The sequence below is a fragment of the Gracilinanus agilis genome, chromosome 2 (assembly GCF_016433145.1).
Source record: "Gracilinanus agilis isolate LMUSP501 chromosome 2, AgileGrace, whole genome shotgun sequence".
Taxonomy (NCBI): domain Eukaryota; kingdom Metazoa; phylum Chordata; class Mammalia; order Didelphimorphia; family Didelphidae; genus Gracilinanus; species Gracilinanus agilis.
In genome coordinates this window covers 570,429,453-570,456,948 of record NC_058131.1, presented here as the reverse complement: position 1 = coordinate 570,456,948, position 27,496 = coordinate 570,429,453, and the positions used below count along the sequence as shown (strand labels likewise).

General features: G+C 37.0%; 1 protein-coding gene across 1 annotated transcript in view; it reads right to left on the bottom strand.

Moving 5' to 3' along the window:
• Nucleotides 1-27,496, bottom strand: part of AAGAB (alpha and gamma adaptin binding protein) — a 73,458-nt gene that overhangs the window by 14,248 nt on the left and 31,714 nt on the right. The window contains exons 5-7 of the mRNA XM_044665331.1: nt 23,023-23,106; nt 4,594-4,676; nt 2,453-2,546 (exon numbers count right to left, since the gene is read on the bottom strand). Of these exons, the coding sequence (XP_044521266.1) occupies nt 2,453-2,546; nt 4,594-4,676; nt 23,023-23,106 (261 nt within the window). The remainder of the gene's footprint in view (nt 1-2,452; nt 2,547-4,593; nt 4,677-23,022; nt 23,107-27,496) is intronic.

Here is a 27,496-nt window from a genome sequence, read left to right as displayed (position 1 = left end):
TGGAATATTCCTTAATAACATTCTTAATTGCTTTTGTATTTGTTGTGATCTCTTCTTTTTCAACTGTAATTTTGCCAGTTGGCATTTTCTTTCTTTTTCTGACTGATTGTTAATGATTCCCCTTCCCAACTCTATACCCTTAATTTTTCCAGAGAACCAGTACTTATGTAGCTTTACTAATTAATTAAAATACTTTCATTTTCTATTTGGCCATTTCATGCTCTTACTTTTTTTAATTCTCTCTCTTTTCCCTTCTTTGCTATTCTTTCTCATCTATAAAAGATGCCTGTTTAATGTTAAATGTTGAATTATTTTAGGATGGACTTTTGCATTTATTATTAATACATATTTTTAATCTAATTTCTATTTGGATTTTTTCCTAATGTAATCAGAAAAGATAACATACATAAAACTTTATCATTTGAGGGGTCTGTGAACTCCCTGATCTAGTTATTTCCTCAAAAGTCATAGATTGCAACTCCTCATATTATTCTATTCTTTGAGACTTTTGCCCATGTTCATCCTACAAGGTGGGGGCCTTCTTCTAAATCTCCTGACTTTATACATATTATCTCATTTGAAGTGATATGTAAAGTGCGCTTTGAACATGTCATAAGTACTATACAAATCTTTAGTAGTAGTAGTACTCGTAGTAGCAGTAGTAAAAGTAGTAGTAATGGTGGTAGTTATATCAGTAGTAGTGGTAGTAGTAGTAGTAGTAATGATAGTTAGGAACTAATGAAGCATATGGGTTGGTAATATTTTATTTCTCACTCAGCCTATATGTGTGGCGCAGCTCCTCATCAGTGATATGCTATAGTTTAGTCACATCTATACTCTATGACTCTCCATAGCAATTTATAATTTCTATTCTTTTTTTTAATATAATTTCTATTCTTTATAGTCTATTACTTCAAGATTTGCTGATAAACAGTATTATCATTGAAAGATAGTATCATAGGGAGAATATTGATGTTAGAGATAAGCTTTTACTTTGGGGTAAAAATTGTGATCACTGAGAGTACCAAAATTTTCCAAATACAATTTACCCCCAATTTTCTTCCTCCTATTTGCTTCTGGCCCTTTTCATTTGTAATTAGTGACCAAAATATTTCTACAATAGACTATGTCTATGAGTTATCTTATCTTCTCAACTACAGATGATTTGTCTAGAAAATAGACACTCATCATTTACATAGTTTTTTCCCTTGGAGAGTTAGACCAAACTGAGTGATTATGGATATCATTTAGGAGACAGTGCTTTAAAGGTTCCAGGGCTCTATGCAAACTATACAATGTGATCCATCGGTAGGAAGATTTAGAAGAGGTTTCCATCAATGGGGAGTCACCCATCCAATTCCACTAGAAATCAATTATTTGTCAGCAAAGGTAGTTTCCAAGTTCTTTTGGCCTCCTTGTTGTGACTGGTTTGTTAGATTTCAGAAGATAATTTTGTTTAGATTTCAGTAGGAAATGATGATCAAAATAGGGGAAATTATCTGGGGTAAGTCTAGGTCAAATGGGACGCTGTTCTGGGAAAACTAATAATAGGGGAACTATATTGTCTTACTCTAAGACACATGGTTTACACACTTGCTCTTCATAGTGGCCGGAGAATCAAACTTCTAGACAGAGAAGAATTAAAGCCACCTGAAGGGGGGTAAGTTAGGACAAAAGAATACAAGTACCTCCCTACTTCTGTAGCCTAAAGGAAAGACATCAGAAATCTTCTAACTAAAAAAAAAAAAAAATCTATGCAAGTGATTTATATGTCAGGAGACCTGCATTCTAGCTTTGATCTAATGCTAATGTCTCTGAACAAATTATTTATTTATTTGCCCTGAGCCTCAATTTCATCATCTTCAATGTGCTGATAAGACCCCAGGGACAGCAAGGTACAGTGGATAGAGAGAAGGCCTAGAGTTGGGTAGAGCTGGAATCAAATCTGAATGCAGACACTTTCTAGATGTGTGACACCCAAATTGCCTAATCCTTGTTGCTCTTCTGCCTTAGGGAGAAGGTAAGGGTTTAAAAAGAAAATCTTCCTTAAATAATGGCCATAAAGTAGTGTGATATAGTTTCGAAAAGTACAAAGCATTAAACTTATGGAAGGTGTGAATAACTAACAAAATCATGAATTACTTCTACTACACTTTAAGGAGGAAAAATAAACACTGAAACTTACTGTTTCATCAAATTGATATTATATATGGGCTTTGTCTCTTTGGGTATACTAGAATCCTGCCAGGAAAACCAAGAGAACAGCAGCTAAATGCTTTCTAAGCAGTTGCCTCTTTTTCTGGTTCAAATAATTATGGGTAGGGATTAAAATTTTTTTCTTTTCCCCCACCTACTTAAAATTAACTTCTTTTTCAATGATTTAGAGCAATATTTTTATTCCAAACTAACCAATTAAATAAAGTACTTCTTGGTAGCCAAGGAAAAGACTTACCCACAATGCTATCAACTTGGGCATCAGCTGTGTTAGAAGCATTATCTTGATGGTCAAAGCAGCTTTCAGCCCTATCTCCTACTGGCATACAAGGCTGTTGATAACAAATAAACAACAAATATGTTACTTCAGAATTAAATGCAGGTTAATTCCAAGACCTTTTTAGAAGGGTGAGGGGAAATGGGCCATGAGGTATCTAAGACAAATTTTACTCAAAAATTATCATAAACAATTCTAGATATTCAGGATTCTAAAGACAGAATGTTTTTGTTTAAAAAAAGACAACTTAATTTAGAAATCTTAATGACTTTACATAGACAATAACAAACTTAAAAATGACCCACTAAATATCTTTCACAACCGGATCACCTTGGAAATGAATGAAAAACATTCCAGGAAGTTCAAGTCAAGCCAGGATGTGTTAACAAGAATTGATTAAGTATGTGCCAGGCACTGTGCTAAATGCTGGGATACAGAGAAAGAGAAATACAGTTCCTGCCCTCAAATAGTTTGTAAATTTTTCCTCTGGCTATGGCAAGATCAAGGCAAACTTTTACAGAAATTTCCCAACACTGAGGATCAATATTTTCAATTACTCAACCAGACTACAAACTCTCTAAGGTCTAGAACCACATCTTACATTTCTTTTGTATCATCCAAATCACCTCATAGTAGGCACTCAATAAAGGCCTACAGATTTGATCTGCGAGCCTTCTCAGTCTTTTTTTGTTGGAATATCCTATCTATTATGTATGGCTCTGTCCAGGGTCCCCTTCTTTTCTCTCTTTCTAGACTTTCTTCTTTCATGAGTTTATTAGCTTTCAAAGATTTAATTATCTTTTGACAGATGACTTCCAAATCTATGTCATCTCTTTCTTTCCACTCACAAGTCACCTCCTTTGTTCAAACACTTTCTGCCTCTTGCCTGGACTACTGCAATAGCTTTTTCTTTTTAAACCCTTAACTTCTCTCCTAGTACCAATTGTAGGACACAAGGGCAAGGGCTTGGCAAACAGTGACTTGCCCAGGGTCTCATGGTAAGTACCTGAGGCAAGATTTGAATCCAGGTCCTCCGAACTCCAGGCCTAGAATTCTGTCTACTGTACTAGTCTAGTTTCCCCCCATAGAGTAGCTTTCTAACTGGTCTCCCTGCCTTTAGTCTCTTTCTTGGCCTTAGTTTCAGCTGCAAAAAAAAAATAAAATAAAAAAAATGAGAGGTTGGATTAGAGAATCTTGAATGTGTCTTTGAATTCTAAAACTGTGATCCCATAATCTTCAACAGAGCTGCCAAATAGATGTTCTTAAGTTCTAAGCAACCCTTGAAGATTATAAATTCCTGAAAAGTGACCCATCTATAGAGGAGATCCCTATTATTGATAGAATCATGGGCTTTGCTCATAGTAAATACTTAATAAATGCTTCTGATGTTAGAGTACCACAAAAGGAGGGGTAAAGGAATTGGAAAAGTTGAGCTCCTTCAATGAGAAGCCCTGCACTGGGGAAAACTCACTAGCAAAGATCAAAACAGAGCCCTTAAAAGTCTGGCTTTTTTTTTTCTAAAACCCTAACCACCTGTCTTAGACTCAGTACTAAGTATCAGTTCCAAAGCAACAGAGGAGTAAGGGCCTGGCAATAGGGTTTAAGTGAATTGCCCAGGGTCACACAGCTAGAAGTGTCTGAGGTCATGGCTATTTTTTTTAAAACCCTTACCTTCTGTTTTAGAATCAGTACCGTGTATTAGTTCCAAGGCAAAAGAGTGGTAAGGGCTGGGCAATGGGGGTCAAGTGATTTGCCTAGGATCACAGAGCTAGGAAGTGTCTGAGGTCACATTTGAACCCAGGACCTCCTTTCTCTAGGCCTTGCTCTCAATTTGCTGAGCCACCCAGGTGCCCACCATAACTTATTCTTCAATGAGGGAAAGCTGGGTTCACAAAAGACAAATATCCATCTTCCTCCTATCTCCTCTTCCAGTTCTAAGCAATAAAGCCTTTGAATTCTTTAGTTGTATTTTTCAACCCAAGAACAAAACTGCCTTTTAAATGGGCAACTCTTAGTAGAAGGAAAATGTGACAAATTACATTAAAACAGAGAACAAAAATGGAAAATCAAAAAGGACAAGAAAAATAAGAATTACTCTTTACTTCAGTGTGATGGTTTTCAGTTGACCCAATGTTACAGTTTGCACCAGCCAATGAGCTAAGAAGGCCAAAGCTTTGATTTCTTTCTGAAAGGGAAAAAAAAGTTACCCAAAACTTAAGAACAATTCAAACTGTTGAAGGTATTAAGCAACTAAAGTAGCAATATTTCATTATTTGAAAGGTTCCAAATGGATAAACAATTGGAGAGAATACTACAATTATTACTAATCACATAAATCATCATTAATCACACAATTCTACAAAGTGAAAAGAAATATCTGGTGGGGGATTTGGTCTGAAGCTCCTGAAGAAAAGCTCTTCTTTGGATTTAGAAAGACCCTCTATTCTTAAGAAAGTTTCATTTCTTGAAGCCAAATGTTTACTACCAATGAAGGCTAAGCTTAAAGCTATCAAAATGCTAGAGGAAAAAGAACAGATGTGGTCCCATTGTATTGCAATAATTTGAATCCAGGCAGAAAGTAGGCTATGCTAGTGAGATGGAAAAAAATTTATTTGCCTTTACAACCTCAAGGGTAACCCTCCATCTCTCTTCCTTCTCCCACCCCTTCCCCAAGGACCTTCCTATATATTCTCTCTCCCTCATTTATAATCCTTTCTCAATCAAAACCTGATCTTGGACCCTTCTGTTTTCCCACAAGGTAGGCCCAGCTCCAGTGGCCTCACTGCTGATGCTTTATAACACATTCCATCTCCCCTTGCTGTCTTCACTATTTAGAAGCCTTGGAGTTTTTTCAAGCCTCTTGCTCAAGTGCTCTTCACCCACCAAAAAAAATTTATTTTATTTATATTCCACATTTTTCTTTGTTTCATAGATTACAAAGAAAATTATTTGAAAATTGATAGCACACAGTGGGAAATGGATGATGGATGAAAGAAGGCTAGATAATGAAAAACCTTAAAGAACAAGGGTAAAAGATGTCATCGGGGAAACACATGCCAGGAAGAAAAGATGGGTTGCACATGAAATGAGGGGTAACAGATGAACAGCCTTATTATGATGTCAGGAGAAAACCAGGGAGGTTTCCTGAAGGTTGGGTGGATTTGCCTGTAGAGAAATTATGGAAGGGCAGAGAGTTGTACAACATGAGCAGGCTGAATGTCAATCTATAATTTTGAGAGGGAATATCTAAATCTGTGGGGCAGCTAGGAGGTGCAGTAGCTAGAGCACCAGGCCTGGAGTTGGAAAGACTCACTGTTCTGAGTTCAAATCTGGTCTCAGATACTTACTAGCTGAGTGACCCTGGGCAAGTCACTTCACCTGTTTCCTTATTTTCCTCATCTTTAAGTTGAAGAAGGAAATAGCAAAGCACTTCAGTATCTTTGCCAAGAAAACCTTGACTAGGGTCAGGACAAGTTGGATGTGGCTGAGAAAACTAGAGAACATCAATTTAAAACTATGAGATTACTGATCAATCTGAATACTTAAGTTTATTTTGCATTCAATTAATCCTTAAAGATGGAACCTTTTGTTCTAAACTGATTACTATTTTAACTGAAATATAAAAAAAGGTGGTCACTATTTCTGTCTTTTTACATTTGTTTGCAATATCTCTGCATCTTACTATACAGTCAATTTCTGTATAAGTTCTATGTATTATTGAGTATAGCAGTGCCATTTAGAAGATGGCATATGTCTTTTAGCTCCAGCACCGTCAGGAATGTGTTCACTTCTATATTTTCTCTTTTGCTTAGCTTTCTGTTAAAACTTATCCAAAACTGAGAGATGGACACTGAAATCTCCTGCCACTCCTATATTACTGTCTTCTTGTGATTCTCTTAATTTTTCTTTTATTTAGATTCTCAGGCATGTAGAGCATACAAATTTAATATTAATACTGGTTGTTACCTATGATTCCTTTCAGTATAATGTATTTTCCTTGTTTTTCTCTTTATTTTGTAAATGTCTGTTTTTATTGTCTTACAGCATGACTGTAGCTCCTACTTTTTTGGATTCACCTGATAAAATTTTTCCAGCTTCCTAATTTTTATTCCATAAAATGTCTTTGTTTTGGTAAGCAACAGATGGAGGATTTTATTTTCTTATTCCACCTACCATTCTTTTTCACTTTCTCAGATTATTTAATTCAATTACATTTAAAGTTATGAGTACACTTATGCTTTCTTCCATTTGTCTTAATATTTTTCCCCCTGAACTTGGATTCTGTTCTCCTCTCTTCTTTTGTAAACATGGTACCATCTTTTCAGTTATTTTAGCTTAACATATTTTAAGGCGATTCCATTCCCAAAGGCTAATTTCCTCTCATCTTCAAGCTGTGTGCCCTTTCCATTTGTTACCCCTTTCCCTAGTTTCAGAGTTTTACTTAACTGATTCTTTTTTATTTCTTCCTTTTAGTAATTTAGTTTCTTCCCTATTTTCTTCCCCTCTCAGTTTTTACTCAGGAGGTAGTAAAATCCTTCTTCCTCTCTTACCCTTTCAACTTGTTTTGTTTGTTGTTTTTAAGATTGTATTCTCTGTACCTTTTTCATTTCTTATCCTCATTATCTTCATTATTTTTCTTCCCTTTATATCTATTGTACACTTCTATTTTTTTATTCATAGGTCTTATAACTTTACTTGGCTTTTCTTCAGCCTTTGTATTCCTCACAGTTCCTATATTAAAATTTGATACAATTCCTGTATTAAAATTCCTAAATTACTTACTTTTGAGTTCTCTCTTCTAAATAGTTTCTGTGTTACTGCCTTGTAGATTTTGGCCCTTGTCCCCTTTCTCTGTTGTACCTCATTCTTAGAAAGACCAATTCCTGTGAGTGAAAGGGAGGGTATTGCTCCATGGTAGAAATTTTCATATATCCCTGATTGTGCAATTTATTATTAACCTTTGTCTTCCCAATGGTTATTTTTTCCTCCCACTTTCCCTGAAATCTCCTCCCTGAATCCATTCCCTCATATTTGTTTGGGTCTCAGCTGACCCAAGGCTCTGACTCCCCTTTTGATTCTCCCAGGGAAGGATGAGGGGTTTCTCTAAGCACCAAATCCCTGAAGATTATACCTACTCTAAGGCCCCTATATCCCATTATAGAATCTCTTTCTTCCCCTGTGGAAGCATTCATCATGGAAGCCTCTTCCCACCAATGAAACAAGAGTTAATTTCTCTCCTCGTTTCACATCGTTCCTTTGCTTCTTTGTTAATTCTCCCGAAGGCTCTCTTTTTCCTGAGAGTTATTTTCCCTTTACTGTTAGTCTTTGGAAACACAAGTGAATTCTATCAATCGATTAAGAGTACATTCCACATTCCTCTTTCCTTCCCTTCTTTTATGTACTCCCTCATTCTGTAAGTTAGCTCTGCAAAAAAAAAAAAAAAAAAAAAAATCGCTGATTCACTATGACACCTCCAATTCTATCTGACCTACACTTTCAGTCTTGTTTCCTTATGCACTTTAAAAAAAAATCTGCTGTTATTTTGTTTTGTCCTTGTTTATCATATATGTTTGTCTTTCTTGCATATCCAATGTCTGTAGTATTTGAAAAGCAAAAAATTTGTTCCAGTGTAGTCTTCTTTCTCGGAATATTTGGAACACCTTTTTATTGAACATCTATCTTTCTTCATTAATAATTAAGCTCAAGTTTGCAGGTTATGTTACCTTTAGCTATATCTTACACTCCACTGCTCCTCTGAAGATATTACATTTCTCTCTTTGCTTTTTCCTGGATGCAAAAGTCTTTTCTATTTATTTATTTAATTTTAAATAACATACAAATAGCATATAAAAGTCATAAATAACTTAAGTAGCTATTTAAATTTTCTTTCTTTACATTTGATATATATCATTATATGCAGAACTTGTTTGTCAATAGAATCATTCAATTATATGTGTATTCTGAGTTTGAAGCCTTGGGGTTTTTTGATAAACAGACTGAGTGTAGATTCTTCTGATTAGGACTTTTGTTTTCTGGGTACAGAAATTCTGAGCAGTTTCTTGTATTACTTTTTGCATTGAGGTATCCATTTTTTGGGTCACATTTTTCTAAGCGATCTATAATCCTTAAGTTATCTCTCTACATACCTTGTCTTCAAGATCAGTGCTTTGCTTATTTAGAGATCAAATTTTCTTTGAACATTATTGCTTTTCTCTTCTCTTCTTCCAAGTTGTCTTTTGCTTTTGTGTATTTGCATTTCCAATCACTTATGTTTTCTCTTTTCTCTTTTTTTGGGGGTATATATGACTTTCAACTATGGATTCAAGTTTTTCTATACAGCCAATTACTTCTGTTCTGCACAACATAAATTCTGCGTACAGAATTCTGATTTCTCTTTTAAACCATTCAGGAACATCCTACTATGGTTCCATGTTCTCTGGGAAAGCCACAGGATTACAATTCATTAAGTGTTGTGTTATTTTCCTTTGTCTTGCAATATTTTTTCATAGATGTATGAACTCTTTTAGTTGATTTGGAGGCCATATTCCTGTTATTAATATCTTCTCCATTGGTTTATCTGCTTATGCACAAGGTTTTTGAGCTTTCTTCTTGAGAGCTTTGGTGATTTGGGTCTTCCCACATCTCCAACCTCCACCTTATATCCCCTTATTAACTCATTTTCTTCTTCCCTTTTGATGGCAATTTCCTTTCGGTCATCATCTCAAAGCCATGTCAGCCTTCTTCCATACTGAGCAATTCATGTTTCACAGGTCTCGGTCTCTGCCTCACAGGTTGAGGGAGGAATGTGTTCAATTTTAAAAGTGAGCAGGAAGGAGAGTGGGCTTTTTGCTTCCTCCTTTGAAGGAATGGTCTCAGGGGTTTTTCTCTCTTTTGCCTTCTTATCTGGCCATCTCTGGCAAGCTTCGCCTGAGGCAGCTAAATGGAGAATCAGTTTTATCCCTAAAGTTAGAAAGGCTGAGATCTCTCTCTTTAACTCTATCTATTCCTCTTTTTTTTTTTTAAACTAAGAAATACTTATAAATCTGGTAATGAGCCTCCAGATTAATTTTTATTTCTAACCGAAGGGGTCAATTTTTATTACATAACTTCAGAAAACTTATGTGAAAATTTGTTATTACATGTAATTGGCTAAATAAATAGGGAAAAAATAGCTACCTGTTCAGGGGCAACTAGGTGTCTCAGGAGATTGAGAGCCAGACCAGGATATGGGAAGTCCTGGGTTCAAATCTGACCCCAGACACTTCCTAACTGGGTGTCCTTGGCATTTAACTCCAAATGCCTAGCCCTTACTGCTCTTCTGTCTTAGAACCAATACAAGTAATGATTCTAAGACAGAAAATAAGGGTTTTTTAAACAAAAAAAATCAGAACTGCTTGTTCAAATCCTCAGACAATGAACAATTCTAAGGACTTTTATAAAGTTATAAAGAATGAAATAAGCAGAACAAAGAGACAATTTTAGATAATAAAAACAACACTATAAAAACAAACAACTTTGAAAGCTGTAAAAAATAAAATCAATACAATGACGTCACATTTATGATTCCAGAGGACTGATGACAAAATATGCTTTTCCCTACAGAGGTGACAGATTTAAGGTACAGAATTATATGGAAACATTTTTACATACAGGCATTTGGGGAATTTGTTTTGTCTAACTATGCATATTAACTAAAAGAAATTTGTGTTATTTTTTTTCCACAAAGTGGTGAGAGGTAGGAGAGATTTCTCTTAATTTAAAAAAAAAAGAGAAGCATGGGTGCTACAGATGTGAAATAAAATGTTGCATGCACTCTCAGACACTATTATGAATGTTACTTTAACTTTGTAATAAGAAACTTGTCACTGAGTAGGTTTTATCTGTAAAGGTTTGTCATGTAAAAACAAAACAAATCAACCAAAAAACAAAATTCACCATCCATTTCCTCCTTGAAATTTCATCACAGAAGAAAATGTGCCCAGAGAAGTGAAAAACAGATTTGGTAAATTAGGTATTCAGGGTTAGTATTTTTCATGATCAGATTCATGGAATGCACTTATGTAAATATTTGTCAATTTAAATCCCAAAGTTGTTTTACTTTGTAAATAACCTGCTCTTGACTTTTGAGAAATTAAATACATGTGCTATAAGAATGACAAGCAAGATGATTTCAGAAAAAAACTGGAAAGATCTGTAAGAAACAGATGCAGAATGAAATAAGAAGACGCTGTACACAGTAATATAGCATTATTGTACAATGATCATCTATGGAAACTTGGCCACTCTCAGCAATGCAATGATCTGGGATAATCCTGAAAGATTTCTATTGGGCAATGCTATCTACCCCCAGAGAAAGAACTGTTAGATTCAGATGGATGTGGATCAAAGCATACTATCTTTCACATCAGTGTATTTATGATTTTATTTTAGGGTTTTATTGGTTATGTAGGAGTGTGCTCTTACAATAATGACCAACATGGAAGTATGTTTCACATGATAATAAAAATAAAATAAAATAATGAAACACAAGTGATCCTCAGGGATTTTATAAAGAGGGCAAAATTTAGATAAGAGAATATATGCTCTTCAGATTAAAAATTGCTATCTGAATAAAAAGCATCATACAAATGTTATTTCAAAGCCTTTGTGTTGATTATAGGAACTAGCTTAAAACTTCTTCTATTAAATCCTTACCTTCCATCTTAGAGTCAATACTATGTGTCGGTTCCAAGGCAGAAGAGTGTTAAAGGCTAGGCAATTGGGGTTAAGTGACCTGCCCAGGGTCACACACACACACAGCTAGGAAGTATCTGAGACTAAATTTGAACTCAGAATTTTTAAGGCTTAAATATTTTTCCTTCCCTCTTTGCTAGTTCATTATTTATATATGGTACGGTCAGACACAATTCATGAAGTCATGTAGGCTAAGAGTCTGAGAGATGTCTGTGAATAACGTATATAATCTGTGACTATTCTCTGACTACAGTTGTCTATGGAAGCAAGAAGATGTAATAAGGAGTCCTGGATTAGAGTGCCACCATGCCAGTACCCAGCAGGGTGACTTTGTGCAAGTTAATTTCCCTAATTTGGACTTCTATTTCCTCATATAATAAAATGAGAGGGACTGACTAGGGGATTTTATAAGATCCCTTACAGCTCTAACAAACTATGATTCTGTAGAACAAAGATGAATTAAATAGCTGCCCTTGGCTATGGTTTTAAGAATTTAAAAATGACTAAACAGTGGCAGAAAAAAGGGAGAATATTAAATGTCAGAACCCATTACAGGCTTGCACTGACAGCTAAGTGTTTACAGACCTCATGACAATTACAATAGGCCGAAAGGACTTTTCTCAGCATTTTCTTATAAATAATGGAGAATTTAGTCAACTGAAAAGACACAGTCCATTATGTTCTACTGCTTATATTTTAAGATAGCAAGGAAAATTGCAAATTATCAAGATTAGAGAAAGAATTAGTTTTTGTTTAAAACAAAAGTAGGTTGACTGCACATTAATGTTATGTCACTCATGGAGCTCTAGGCTCAGAAAACTGTAGAGACTGACAAAATTTTACATCCTTGTGGTTTATGCAGGACTTCAGTTTCACCAGCTCAATGTTTAACCAAAAGTGCAAGCCATGTGGACACACTGGAAAACAATCCTCCCAGTCAATGGGAATTACATAAACCCCTTTTCCTGTTTGTGAGTATTCTTCCTTGTGCTCAAGTTTAGGGCATGGAAATCTCATCCTTACTAAAATGGTTTTATTTCTGTAGCAGGTAATTGTTGAAATTGGCTCTACTATCTATGGCTTTATTGGTGTCACAGGTTACTTGCTTGGAAGGAATGAATCAGTCTCCTCAACTGATTCTTCTGAAGTTTCTGAACTGGAGGAAGGGGAAGCCAATAAGCAATGCCAAACAAATTATTATGGGAAGAAGTGGTAGTAAATATATTAACTCTGGTCCTATAAACACATCTGATTCAGTTTTGGTAGCCTGGTAAACCAGCTCCGATAGAATGACAGACAAAAATTCAACAGCATAAATCAAAAATCAAATAATGCTAGCCACTGAATGGGGCTCTCCTAAAAAATGTTAGAAACAAGATTTTGTGATGGGTGGACTAGAGATGGGTGAAAGAAGCATGATTTTTTAAAGTCTAAGTTTTAAATTTTGTAATTTGAAAGGTCCTTTGAGATTATTTGCTCTCTCATTTCACAGCAACTTAATGGCAGGGCTGGATGTATTAAGTGGGTCTTTTTGATGCCTGGTGTAGTACCCAGGGAAGTTTTTTTTAAATGTAGAAGAGAGGTGTTCATAAGTAAGGGAATAATGGATTGAAGTATATCACAAATTCCATCTCATGTGTGACTTGCTTTTTCTTAAAAAAAAAAAAATTTTTACTTGGGCATTTATCCTAAACCGAGAACAAAAAAACAGTTCCCAGAAATTAAAAACATCAACACCAAAAAACAAACCAAGCAAACAAAGAAGAAAACTAACTTCCCCAAATATTTCTGGGTTCCCAGGTCTTTATATATTTAGTGTAGAAAGGATAATCAGTCTCCACATCTACTGAAAATAAGGACTAACTACAAAGCAATGAAATGGAATTTGTGTATGGATTATGAAATTGATTCTAAAGAGAATACCCAAAGAAAGTTGCAAAAACGTTTTCGACAATGGCAATAGCTTTGGAATACTGATATTTTGCTTCCCAAATTAACTGTCTTAAAGGGATAACACCATTTGGATGCATATGTTCTGGTACATTGGTTTACAAAATTAATCATTTTATTTATCCAGAGACAGATATACTTCATTCATTATACCCTTATTTACCAACATCTCCCTTCTACATATTTTCTTTTAAACCCTTATCTTTTCTCTTAGAATCAATACTAAGAATTGGTTCCAAAGCGGAAGAATAAGATTAAGTGATTTGCCCAGGGTCACACAGCTAGCAAGTGTCTGAGGCTACATATGAACCTAGGACCTCCATTCTCCAAGATTGGCTCTTTATTCACTGAGCCACTTATTCTGCCCCTACATAAAAATATCTAACCCCCTCTCCCTCTTGAAAACAAAGATTTTTAAGGCTGCAAATACATCTTCTCTTTCTCATTTGAATAATATAATCAGTAAGATAAGACTGTGAGGTTATACAATGGTGGAATCAGAAAGGGTTATAGGTATAGTTGAGATTAGCAGTTTCCACAGTGCAATCTTCAAAGATCCTCCCCAAGGTAAAAATTATCTTTATATGTTAACCCACATAAACCAAAGCTCTTTGGAGAGGCTGGGGATAACTTACCCAAGGTCCCATAGGAATTTTGTATAACCAACACTAGAATCCAGATCTTTGTATTTAAAACTGAGTCATTTCTTACTGTAATGCCTTGCCTCATATATTTAATGCCATACTATTTACTATACTCTTGAGTGTGTGTGATCAGTCCCTTCTTTGTAACTTAAGAATCTTATATGCCAGGGCCATGGAGAGTTCGTTAAAGGTCTTGTCCAGGATCACCAAGTTAGTATGTTACAAGGCAGGCCCTGAATGCAATTTTTCCAGATTCTTTGTTACCATTCCATATTCCAATCACTACACCATGTTATCTCTCTATTAAACTATTAGATTCGTAAAATGAGATTGAATAAAATATTATTAAAAGCTTCTGTGTGCCATTTCTTTAAACATTTCCAATTTCTAGTAAATTTTAAATTTCTAGTAAAGATCCCTCTTTCAAAAGAATCAATATTGGATGGCCTGCTAGAATTTTTTGTTTTGAATAATTTCTTACTGTTACTTTATATGTCCATTACAAGAGGGTCTTAGATCAGGAAACTGACATCTGCCACAGTACTCAGGGGATGAAATATCAAAGAATTATGAACTCTTTAGGATTAACCTTCCCCCCACTCCCTCGCCAAAAAAACCCTGCCATGTAAAAGAACTGACATTTCTACCACACAAATCCTGTTTAATCCTCTCCCAGAAGACTCATGGCAGATCAAACAATACTAGGTAAAGTGGAAATAAATATTCAGAGCTTTTGAAACCCTATACCAGTGATGGGAAACCTATGGCATGGGTGCCAAAGATGGCATGCAGCATATTCTCTGTGGGCACGCAGGCTGCCCTCCCCCCAACTTCCTACCCTCAAGTCTGTTACTAGAAAGGCAGAGGGACTTGGATGGAGCTGCTCCCTCCCCGCCATGCCTGCCTGATGACATTTTTTCATATCCCCGTCCCTCTGCCCAACAGCCTAATGGGAGCACACAGGGGAAAAGGTGGGTGGCTCACAGGTGGCAGAGCTGGAGAGCAGAGCACTTAAACCACTTCCCCTCCCCCTCTCCACATATGCCTCTCATCAACCGCCCCTGCCCAATAGCCCAATGGGAGCACTTTCTTCCTCCCCTGTCTCATGTAAGGGTGGGATAGGGCACAGCATCAGCCTCTTTGCGGTGGGCACAGCACTTGGTCTAGAGGGTGGGGTTAGGGTGGGGCCTGGCACTCCATCTCTAAAATGTTCACCATCACCAAATACTCTACAATTATTGTTTACAATTGGGGATCAAAGTAGCAAGGTTCTTACATTTGTTAGTCTTAATAAGAATAGATGAGTTTCTCTATCATATCAATTGGAAACAGTAAACAAGACATCAATGGCAGAATTTCAAAGTATTTTGTTATATGGGATGGATTAGGGAGGTAAACAGATGGAAATGGAGGTGATATAAAAACAAAAAGATACCAATACATTTTTTAAAATTGTATTTCATTTTAAAATTAAAAAACAAAACAAAGCAAAATAAAACTTAAAACACATTACAGCTATTTGTCTTTATGATATCCTTTAAAAGTAAGGCATTAAAATCCTGTGACCTTATTTTGCCTTGTTTTGTGACCCTGAGCATGAAAGGAGGAAAATGTCAGCTTCTGAAAAAAATGCCATTTTTGGCTCAAAGCCCTGGCTTCTGGTATCTCTTTCTCTGTGATAAATACTATTAACTGAGTTAATTCCCCTTTTGGAGAATGTCATCCATAATATAACAGGGTTTAGATCTGGAAGGAGCCTTGGATGTAATCTAGTCCAAATCTTTCCTTTTTTATATATAAGAAAACTGAGACTCAAAGAGGGCAAGTGGCTTGTTCCAAGTCACACAAGTAATAAATAGCAGAGCTAGGATTCATGTCCAGGTTTCATGAATGAATACAAATTCACTGCTTTTAAGATATACATCTGAGCAAAAGGAGCAGAACCAAGAGAACATTGTACACAGAGACTGATAATTATGGCAAAATAACTTTTCTATTAGCAGCAATGTAATGAACCTGGTCAATTCAGAGGAACTTGTGAGAAAGAACACTATCTGCATCCAGAAAAAGAACTGTGGAAAACAGAAATGCATTAGAAAAATATGTGATCTATCACTTAATGCAATAGGAATATGATTAGGGTTTTGATGTTAAAGGATTGCTCTACTGCAGATATGAATAACACGGAAATGGGTTTTGAACAATGATACATGTATAACCCAGTGGAACTGCTTGTTGGATTCAGGAAGTGGGGAGAAAAGAGCGGGGGAGGGAGGAATCATGAATCATGTAACCATGGGAAAATATTCTAAATAAAGGGGAAAAAAGATATACATCTGACCAATGAATTTATTAAAAAATGTTTACAATTGACCACCTACTCTATGTGAGGCCCTATAGGTGATATAAAACATAATACAAAATATGGTGAGGAAGAGCAGCAAAAAATGATCATCCACAGTCAATTATTTTAACAAAGTAGGGACCAACAATGATGTCTTTGCTTCACTTTGGAAAAAAAAAATAAAAAGCTTTATGGGGGACAGCTAGGTAGCACAATGTTTAGAGAGCCAGGCATAGAGGTGGGAGGTCCTGGCTTCAAATCTAGCCTCAGATACTTTATGGCTGTGTAACCCTGGAAATGTCACTTAAGCCCAATTGCCTAGCCCTTACTACTCTTTTGTCTTAGAATAGATACTTAGCATTGATTCTAAGACAGATTGGTAAGATTATTTAAAAAAAAAAAACTTTATTGGTGCCTTCTGTTTTTTATGCCCACTATAGTATTTTCCTAATATGCCATCCCACCCACCAAGAAATTCTTGCTTGTAACAAAAGTTAAACAAAACTAACAGCAATCAAATCTGACAAAGGATTTAATATTTTGCATCTGAAGTCTCTCCCCTACTTTTTCCTTTGATGTATTTTGAAATTGTTACTTTTAAACTCTAGTTCCAATTTTATCTACCTGGGCAAATCCTTTTCTGGCTGCTTTAGCCACTGGTGATCCAGTCTCCTCTGTATGCCTCTAGCACTTACTGACCTGTGATTCTCTAGGAGGTATGCCTCCTCTGGGTCCCATTTCCATCTTTGAAAAGGAGAGGGCTAGGCCAGGCAGTGTTGGAGCCCCCAGCTGCTGTAAACAGCTACTATCCTGCAGCCCTCTCAATCTAGCACTTAATAATATAAGATACCTATTGTTGGGGTTTTTTTGGTCCCCTCTCTAAAACTATATCATAAGTTCCTTGAGGGCAGAAATTGTCTCAAACCTCTTTGCTTAGTATCTACAACAGGACCTGAAACATACTGGGTGATCAATAAGTATCTTTAGATTGCACAATGTCAAGAAATTAGTTTTATTTCTTCTTCTTTAGTTCAAAACTTTTATGACCCAGGCATTTTGTGAAAGCTATTCAGTATAAACAATTATCATCATCATAATTATAAAAGACAGGGAACCAAATGTCTGGCTTTTGTGTCCAGTCTTTGACCACAAACTACCCGACAGACTCAAATAGTGGTTGTGGGTCACTCAACTTAACAGCTTGGATTTTATCTACATTCCTCCCCTTGAGCAGCAGCCAGAAGACTTTCAGGTGGAGGAAGTTTAATGTAGGAAATATGAAGGGAAGGTCATACTGTGGGTGAGCTAATATGGAGAGTATCTCTGCAAAAATAGTCATGTTGTAAAGGGAGTTCTAACTTGGATTTATTTCCTGGATCACTATAGAAATCTGCCTATTGCACAGTGGAGACTCAGGCACAATTCTCAAGAAGTCTGACCTTAACAATGTATACAATGATATCTAGAGATTTCCTTCTGTCAAGAACTAAGCACGCAACTGAGTCCTTTGGCTTGCATAACTTTACACATAGGGAGAGCCATAAGGCATAAGAACCAAGATTTTACAAGGTGCTAGCTACATAAGTAATATCTCTGCCGGAAAGAACAGATCTCCTTCAGAAGAACTACTTGTTTACCTACAAATGTTGGGGAAACAGCAGAGCCATTCTTGCTCTTACAATCCAAACTGATGAGATGAGATCCTAGTACCTGCATTAAGTAGGAAAATAATTATTTGTGGCTCCAAATAAAAGAATAGTGTCAAGCTGTACATGACACATCATCACTCATTAGTAATGTGCAAATATGTCTTACATTATCTATTAAAGTGGCTTATTTGAACTTTGGATTGTGGGCAGGAACAAAGGGATGAAGTCAGTCTGTCTTTATCAACACCATTCCAGGCAGGCTTTCTTAAAGGAAAAGTTTATTTAAAGGAAATAAGCAAATAAACTCAATGTCTCTGTGATTTGATAACCACTCCCAAACAGTCTCTCTAAATGGTAGGTGTGAAACTTCCAAAGTCTATGAAATCATTAGGTTTTTCACAGCATTCTCAGGCAGATCTTTTTAGTTCATTATGTTAAGTTCTTCATTCATAGAATTATAAATTGAAAGTAGAAGTAAAAGGGACATAAAGTCTTCTAGCCCTCTCACTATAAAGATGAGAAAACACTCAACTAAGAAACATGAGAGGTTCTCAGATGCCAAAGCCAGTGCATTTTCCATTGCACTACATGGAGAACTGGGAGAGTCAGTCTATCTGTCTGTCTGTCTCCCCATCCCTCTCCTCCCTCTCTGAATCTAGCCCTGAGTTCTGCTATTCACTAATCCTTTCCTTTCTTAGAAGCCTTAGCTTCTCCATCTATTGCATGAGACACTTTGACTAGATGTTTTCTATTTAAAATATTTTTAAATCCTAATATTTTTAAAGTAAAAGTGAGATTCCTAGATCATTTTAATCACAAAATCAGAGAATTTAAAGCTGAAAGTTGGATCCATAGCTCATTGAAAGGGGAAATATTTCAGAGAACAATCTGGGGTTAGATGGATAGAAACCTACAAACAGAAAAGTAAAACAAGTTGGTGCTGGCTTTCAGAGATCAATATGTTGTCATAAATTTTCAGGGGAAGGATATGACCTATTTCCACAAGAAGGGACAAAGGAATCAAAAACCTAACAGTTAAAAAGACCAGAAGGGCACTGGCTGATGGTACTGGTGGGCATTTGCTTGAAAAGGGTTTTTAGACCCTTGCATCTTAAAACCACACTCCATCACAGAGTCCACTCCCAACTTCTCTAAGGCTAAAGACATTACTAGATAACAGAGAAGCCTCTGTGGATGGAACTGAGTTCTGTATAGAATCTTCCCAATGTTTCTATTTTAGTTCCATGATTGAGTCCCTTGATTTCCTGAGATTATAGAGAAGGGAAAAGAGGAAATGAGAGGAATTTAGATTGAAATACATGAGAAAGAAATCCTCTAATCTTAAGTCACTTTTCTTGTTGTGGCTGATGATCTAGTGGTCTTAACTTCTGGGCTCGAATCAACTCAAATACCACTGAGCACCTCTCACTCTTTTCTATAAGAGATAACAAATGGCTCAGCAACAAAACTGTAGGCTTCACATTCACACCTGGATCTGAAATCAGCAGCAAGGGAGAGAGACATGTTGTGAGGAAGATTAGGTAGTAATTAATTAAGAATTAAGGTTCACCTAGCAGGCTGGGGCTGGAGAATTCTATAATGGAATGAAGAAGGAAGAAGTGTGTGTGTGTGCCCTGAGAGACTCCATTAGTGGTGGGCAAACTGTTGCCAGCCCAGGGAGATCTCAGACCCTGCTTCCTGATTTCCTTGGGATCCTGAGTGGAGGTGTATTTCCAGCAAGAGGAGAAGTCCTACAGAGCAGAACCAAGCAGAGGAGAAATTTGAGACCTGGTGGACAGCACCTCAAGTTCACTCACTCTTCTTGGATATCTTGGACCACCTAGGATTTTGGCATCCTGAGAACCTCTTTGGAAAACTGTGAGAGCCCTCAAAGCCATCCCTCTGATCCATAGCTGTGCTGTTCAAGGCTGGCTGGTACCAGGCTTGAATCAGCTCCCAGAGACTGCACTGCTTCTTGGGCCCTGCCTGTTAGATCACTTAGATTAGTGTAGAAATAAGTCCTCCCCTTGCCCTGTGGTTTTGCCTTTTAGATTTTAAGTATAGAAATCCCTTTCCACCTTTTAGTTAAACATAATTAAAGCTGTTAAACCCCTTTTACCTTGCCTGCTTTTTTCTAGACTCTGGCCTAGGGAGAGCAGGGAGACAGTTAAGACTAACTGCCATTCCTGTGATAAATCCAGAGAACTCCTTATCCTGGTCCAGTTTCTCCTACAACCCAGTGTGTGTACCCACAACTATTTAGATTTATTATAATATCCCTGGTGCCCTCCATTACCTATATTTTCTACAGACAGGAGAGAGAGGGCAGAAATGGGGTAGAATAAAATTGAAGCCCCAACATTTGACCAAAGGTACATTGTTACTCAATGATAACCAGGATTCAAACTTGGGGTCTTCAGAGATTCTTCAGAAGAAAAATAAAGGAGGTCACTGATTTACAAATAAAATAATGCTACTAGCTTCTGGAGGAATGGTATCAAAAAATGAAAAAAAACAACCCAGGATGTACTATAACCTAAACTGGTTTTTTGTGCTTATATTTTACATATAGGCTGCATGCAAAGAGATAGGAGAGAAGGGAAAAAATTAGGGGAAAAAACTAGCCAGCAGACTAGCCTCTAATGAATCAGGCTGGCCTCTCCCTTAAACCACAAATCCTCATTCAGGGAACATGTAATTGGTCTTTGGGTCTTACTAAACATATATTTTACTTGGTGGCAAGGCGGGGGAGGAGGGCAGGCAGGAAGCCACTTTGTCTCCAAGTTTTGAATTAACTCTAAATATTCTGATGTAGCACTACTTTCCCTTTCAATAGCAATTGAGATCCCAAGAGAGAAACCTCCATCAAATTCTTATATTTTCAGTGCTGCCTGACAGGGCAACTAAGTTTTCAAAGTATGTAAAAGAAATAGAATCTTATATGTCAGTCTGCTCCCTAACTAAAACTAGTTTTCCAAAGCTCTACAATCTACATATTTTCTTAGACTGTGCAAAGTTAAAGATTTCCATGTAGTTACTTAAGTATTGCATGTTCCTTGACTGTTCTTATAAATATTAATTTTCACAATGCAAAAACAACAGCCATGATAATTTTAGGAGAACAATACAATTATATCTTCAAAACTGTCTTAAGAATCAGTACCTCAAAGATTCACATGTACTTAAAAATCAATAAAATGGGTAAACAAAATAAGTGAAAACAAAGGAAACCCCATGTTTTCATACTCCAAAACACAAAGGCAACTAAGAACATGCAAAGTTTATCAGAGAAGTTAGTACTCCATATAAAAAAAGCCCAATACAGGTTCATTTCATTATTGATTCAGATACACTACATTTTGCCAAGCCAGAGCTTAAACAATTACTGATGACAGAAGAGACCTCAGGCAACACTGCGATCCTTCATAAAAGTTTGCTGAAGAACCCTGACTTTCACTATGAAGTAACTGAAGAATAAGGTGAAATGCTCTATTTCTACAATTAGAAATAGTCCTGAGGATGGGAGAAGGGCAGACATTTTGTCAAACCCAAAAGAGATTATCCCCTTTAATAAATTCAGTTTTTACAAAGAGCTTCCAGTATAAAGGAAGATAGTATTATTTCCTTCTGATTGTTTACTGGTAGCACAGAACATTTAGATTTAAGGCAGCTCAGTACTCGACTAAAAAGTTTATTAGAAGACAAGAGAAAAAGATCACAAGAGGACTAAAAGGCAAGGCCAGGGTATTCTAGATGACATCCAAATTATCTCTCTGATCATCCCTTTCTCTCCATCTCCACTGAAACTGCCTTAAGTCAAGGTTTCTTCAGTTGAGTTTTTGCTTAGACTCCCCTAGTAGCCTGGGCATCATGCTTCTAGCCTCCAGCCTCTCCCTATTCTACTGTACATCACAGAGTGCTGCTAGGTTCAGCTTCCTAGAACAGCCACTGCATATCACCACTCAACTCCAAACCCCCTCATAGTAGCTCACTATTCCCCTTGAGGACAGAGTCCAAACTTCTCATTCTGGCATTCAAGGCTTTTCTTCCTTTTCATCCTCACTTTGCTTACTATCCTTCTCTATATCATTCTCCAGAATGAAACCTCAACTCACAGGGCAGTCTACACTGTTCCCCAAACAGATTATGCTCCTTCTTGAGGCCAAGACTTAATCTTTTCACCTTCTTTTCAACCTATCAAAATTCTATCAACTTGAAGCTAGAAAACAGTAAACATGAAAATTTTGGAGAAATGAGGGTAGCCTTGTATGAACTGATACAATGACTGAAGCAGAGCCAAGAGAAAAATAAAAGCAATGGCTACAATAGACATGAAAACAACACTAAAAAGAAGTTCAATTTAGATTATATACAACAAACAATCTTAGTCACAGCCAAAAAACAATGCAATGCCTCCCTTCTCTCAGTAAAGACGAAAAGGACTAAGAGTATAGAATGCAGCACATGCTATCAGATTCAGTTACTTCATTTACTTATTTTTAAATACTTCCTTTTTGTCTTAGAATTGAAACTAACTATTGGTTCCAAGGTAGAGGTAAGGGCTAGGCAATTGGGATTAAGTGACTTGTCTGGCATCACACGACTACGAGGTGTCTGATGCCAGAATCAGTTACTTTATCAATTTGGTTTTGTTTGACTTTTTCTTTGTTATAGGGGAAGATTCAGTGCTAGAGTGGGAAGGGATACTGGCAAAAGACTATGATGGGAGAGAAAAAAACAAACCTTCTCTATTCTACAAAGTTCCGTTCTAGATATCTAAGAAGCATTCCCTGACCATTCCAGCCCATATTGATTTTTTTTTCTTCTCTCAACTATCACACTCATAGTCAATCATATATTTTTATTTTTGCAATTCGTTTATACCATGCTGTATTGTTATGTGATTATTTACATTTATGCCCTATCTCCTCAGATTAAATGCTTCTAGAATACCAAGACTTGTTTCACATTTTTCTGGTACTTCAGTGCCTCTGAACATGAGTGCTCAAGAAATATTTGCTAAATGAACAAACAACTGTACTCATGTACAAAGCTCTTATAAATGCTACTTTTGTCCCTCCCACAACTGAGGACCAGAGCCAAACTCGCTCTTATCCAAACAGGTTAGATTAATTAAAATTTACATCATTTACATTATTTTAATGGACTCAAAAATAGAAGATGCCATCTCCTCTTAGGGATGTTACTTACCACTCTTCATTACCACATTCGACCATACATTGGCATTCAAGGCTTGTATGATTCTCTTTACTCCAGTAGACTCTGGGAAGTCATCTAATTGAAGGGAGAGGGAAGAACCACATTTTATTCAAACATATATTGTGTATATACACATATACATCCACACATAAATATATATTTACCCACACATATATGTTTGTGTATATACATATATATATACACATACATATATAACTAAAAAAGCTTATATAAGTACCTTATACATAGTACATGCTCAGCAAATGTTTAACAAATAAACCTAATTAATACTTTTCATCTATTGTCAAAAAAAATTTAGAGATTATTCCAATACTGACAAGATTATTCTGCAAAAACTATGAATGATTCATTTGGTATGATCAAATTCAAGATAGCTAGATGGTTCAGTGGATAGAGTGCTGGGCCTGGAGTCAGGAAGATGAATTCAGATTTGGCCCAAGGAGGCAGCTGGGTGGCTCAAATGGATTGAAAGCCAGGCCTAGAGACAGGAGATCTTGGGTTCAAATCTGGCCTCAGACACTTCCTAACTGTGTGACCCTGGCAAGTCACTTAACCCCCACTGCCTAGCCCTTACTGCTCTTCTGCCTTAGAGCCAATACATAGTAGTGATTCTAAGAGAAAGTAAGCCTCAAACACTTACTAGCTGTGCAACCTCTGCCTTAATATACTAGAGAAAGAAATGGCCAACTACTCCAATACCTTTTCTAAGAAAATGCCATGGACAGTATGATCCAGAGGGGTCATGAAAAACTGGACACAACTCAACAATAGTCGTCTCCACTGGCTCATATTTCCAGGATTCTGAGATCTTTTGATATGAATGGAGTTAATTATTAAAGTTGTCTAGATCTATGATCTCTTTATGGTGGCAAAAAACTGGAAAGCAAGGGTATGCCCTTCAATTGGGGAATGGCTGAACAAATTGTGGTATATGTTGCTGATGGAATACTATTATGCTCAAAGGAATAATAAATTGGAGGAATTCCATGTGAACTGGAAAGACCTCCAGGAATTGATGCAGAGTGAAAGGAGCAGAGCCAGAAGAACATTGTATACAGAGACTGATATATTATGGTAAAATCAAATGTAATGGACGTCTGTACTAGCAGCAATGCAATGACCCAAGACGATTCTGAGGGATTTATGGAAAGGAACACTATCTACATTCAGAGGAAGAACTGCAAGAGTAGAAACACAGAAGAATAACAACTGCATGGACACTTGGGTTGATGAAGACATGATTGGGGATGTAGACCTGAAAAGACCACACCCATGTAACTATCAATAATGTGTAAATAAGTCTTGACTGACCACACCAGTTGAAATGCAAATTAGCTACGGTGGGGAGAGGGGATCAGTTGGGGGGGTGAAGGGGGTGAAGGGTAAAGTAAAAACATGACTTATGTAAACATGGAAATTTTTTCTAAAAATAAAAAATTATTTCAAATTAAAAAAAAAAAATAAAGTTGTCTAGAGAAAGACTGAGAGGTCTTTTGAAGGTAGGGACTTTTTCCTTTAACCAGTGAGTAAACTCAAGCATCTAGAAGAGTGCCATGAATCCGGTAGGTTCTAAGAGATAAATGATAATAGTAATAATAATAATTAACATTTACAGAGTACTACTTGAAGGCTTGTAAAGCACTTTACAAATATTATCCCATTTTATCCTCATGATCACTTTGGGAAGCATGTGTCATCATCCCCATTTTACAGATAAGGCAACCAAGGCAGGTTAAATAATTCGTCCATGGACACACAGCTAGACAGTGTCTGAGGCTAGATTCAAATTCAGGTCTTGTTGACTCCAGGTTTAGTATTCTATCTATCATGCTACCTTTTGATCAGAAAACGAAGACTTACTATATGGCAGATAAAATCACTGGCACTTTTCATTGTAACAAATGAAAGAACACAATTAACAAAAAATAAGGCATTTGAAAACAATGGGATGGACATCACAGCCACATTTGATTAAGATGCTATTATCTTAAAAACAGACTACTTGAGGATGCATTCTCTATTTTACAACAGCTACTGGAAAAGCTGGAAAACACTTAGGCAGAAATTAGAGCTTCTTCAGGGTTAAGATGGTGGCAGAGTAAAAAGAAGCGCTTAACCTCTCCTAACCGAAACATACAGGACTCCTCAAGGGGACATAAAAACAAATCCAGATGAACGGAGGGACCCCACAACAGGGCGCAGCGTGGAAGGTACGTGGAATCGGGGCATTTCCATGCTATAAAGGGGTGAAACAGTTCTCACTAAATCGCGGGCTAAGCAACCCTCCCCCCCCCCCCGCCCACACATACACCACCTACCGTTCCAAAGCCAGCGCAAAAGAAGTAGACCAAGTTTGGGGCACCCATTGAGTCATTGGCAGCTCCAGGGCCTGCTCCTGAGAGGAGCAAGATTTAAGACCTCAAAAGGCTAAAGAACTCACACAGACTTTGAGCACTGACACTAAGCACAGGCGCGGGTGGAGGCGAACGCAGGAGCGAGCGAAGGCTCTGAAACCTTGAGTGGGGAACCAGTGCAGATGGGTATACAACTGTGGAAGCAGCACCCTGAGACTTGTAAAGGAGCCTCCCGCAGAGGATCAAGCAAGGGGGATCACCAGGAGGCTTGACCTTGAGAACAACCAGACCTAAGACCTCAGGAGCCTAAACAGCGCAGACAGAACGTGAGCGTGAGGATAAAGCTGAGAAGGGGCTGGGCTTAAAATGGCAACCCAGAATCAGGAAGCCCAGAAGAGAAAGATTAACAACAAGAAGAAGAAATCTTTAACACTCGACAACTTTTACACAGAGAAAATCCAGACAACAGAGAAAACAGAAAAGGAGAACAAACAAGCAATCACATCTGGACCCTCCCAAAATAATGAAAACTGGTCACAAGCTCTTGAAGAGTTCAAATCTGAGATGACGAGAAAGTTGGAAAAGATTTGGCTAGAGAAATGGGAAATAGCTCAAAAGGAAATCAGGCAAGAAAATAACAGTTTAAAAGGCAGAATTTTGCAATTGGAAAGTGAGGCTCAGAAATCAAATGAACTGATAAGCAAATTGAACACCAGAAATGACCAGACTGAAAAGGAAAACTAAAAGATTATAGCCGAAAACCAGTCCCTAAAGGCTAGAATTGAGCAATTAGAAGTTAATGATCTCTCAAGACAGCAAGAACAAATAAAACAAAGTCAAAAGACTGATAAAATAGAAGAAAACATGAAATATCTCAATGAGAAAGTGACAGAACAAGAAAACCAGTCTAGAAGAGACAATTTGAGAATCATTGGTCTTCCTAAAAAAGCAGAAATTAATAGAAATTTGGACTCCATACTAAAAGAAATTATTCAGCAAAATTGCCCTAAAGTTCTACAACAAGAGGGCAATATAGACACTGAAAGGATCCATAGATGACCCCCTACACTAGACCCAGAAAAGCCAACCCCCCAGGAATATAATAGCCAAATTCAAGAGCTTCCAAGTAAAAGAAAAAAATTTTACAAGAAGCCAGAAAGAGACAATTCAGATATCAAGGGGCACCAATCAGGATCACACAGGATCTGGCAACCTCCACGCTAAAAGACAGCAAGGCTTAGAATATGATATTCAGAAAGGCAAGAGAACTTGGTCTTCAACCACGGATCAACTACCCATCAAAACTGACTATATACTTCCAGGGGAAAGTATGGGCTTTCAACAAGATAGAAGATTTCCAAGTATTTGCACAGAAAAGACCAGGACTAAATGGAAAGTTTGATATCCAACTACAAAAATCAAGAAAACATGAAAAGGTAAATAAGAAACAAAGGGGAAAACTCATATTTTTTAAATTTGCCTCTTTAAGGGCTTCAATAAGATCTAATTATCTGTATTCCTATGTGGAGAAATGCTATGTATAATTCTATGTAGTGAACTCTATTCACTACTATAGTATTCATTATTATAGTAATCAGAAGAATAATTCATAGGGAGAGGTTGGAATACTAAATGGTCTAAGATGATATGGGGGATGGGAAAGAGGGGGGTGAATAGTAGGGGACACCAAGAGAAATTTGATTGAATAAGAAAAATAGGATATTCAATTACACACAAAGAGGGCATGGGAAGGGGAGGGGACAAATACTATTATAAGAAGGAGAAGAAGAGAGCATTAAGAGGTAATATTTAAACCTTACCCTCAGTGTAATTAACCCTGAGAGGGAAGAGTAGCTATATTATCCATTGGGATATAAAACTCTTATCTAACCCTACTGAGAAAATCAGAAGGGATAAACTAAGGGGAGCAGGGGAGTGGGGAGGTCAAAAAAGGGAGGGGGGAAGAAGGGGGAGGGAATTCATTAGGCCTTTAAAAATAATTAAAAAAAAGGAATAATAAGGGAGGGGGTAGAAAGGGAAGTTAATCAAGGGAGGGGATAAGGGATACCGGCTTAAAGCAAACCACTGGT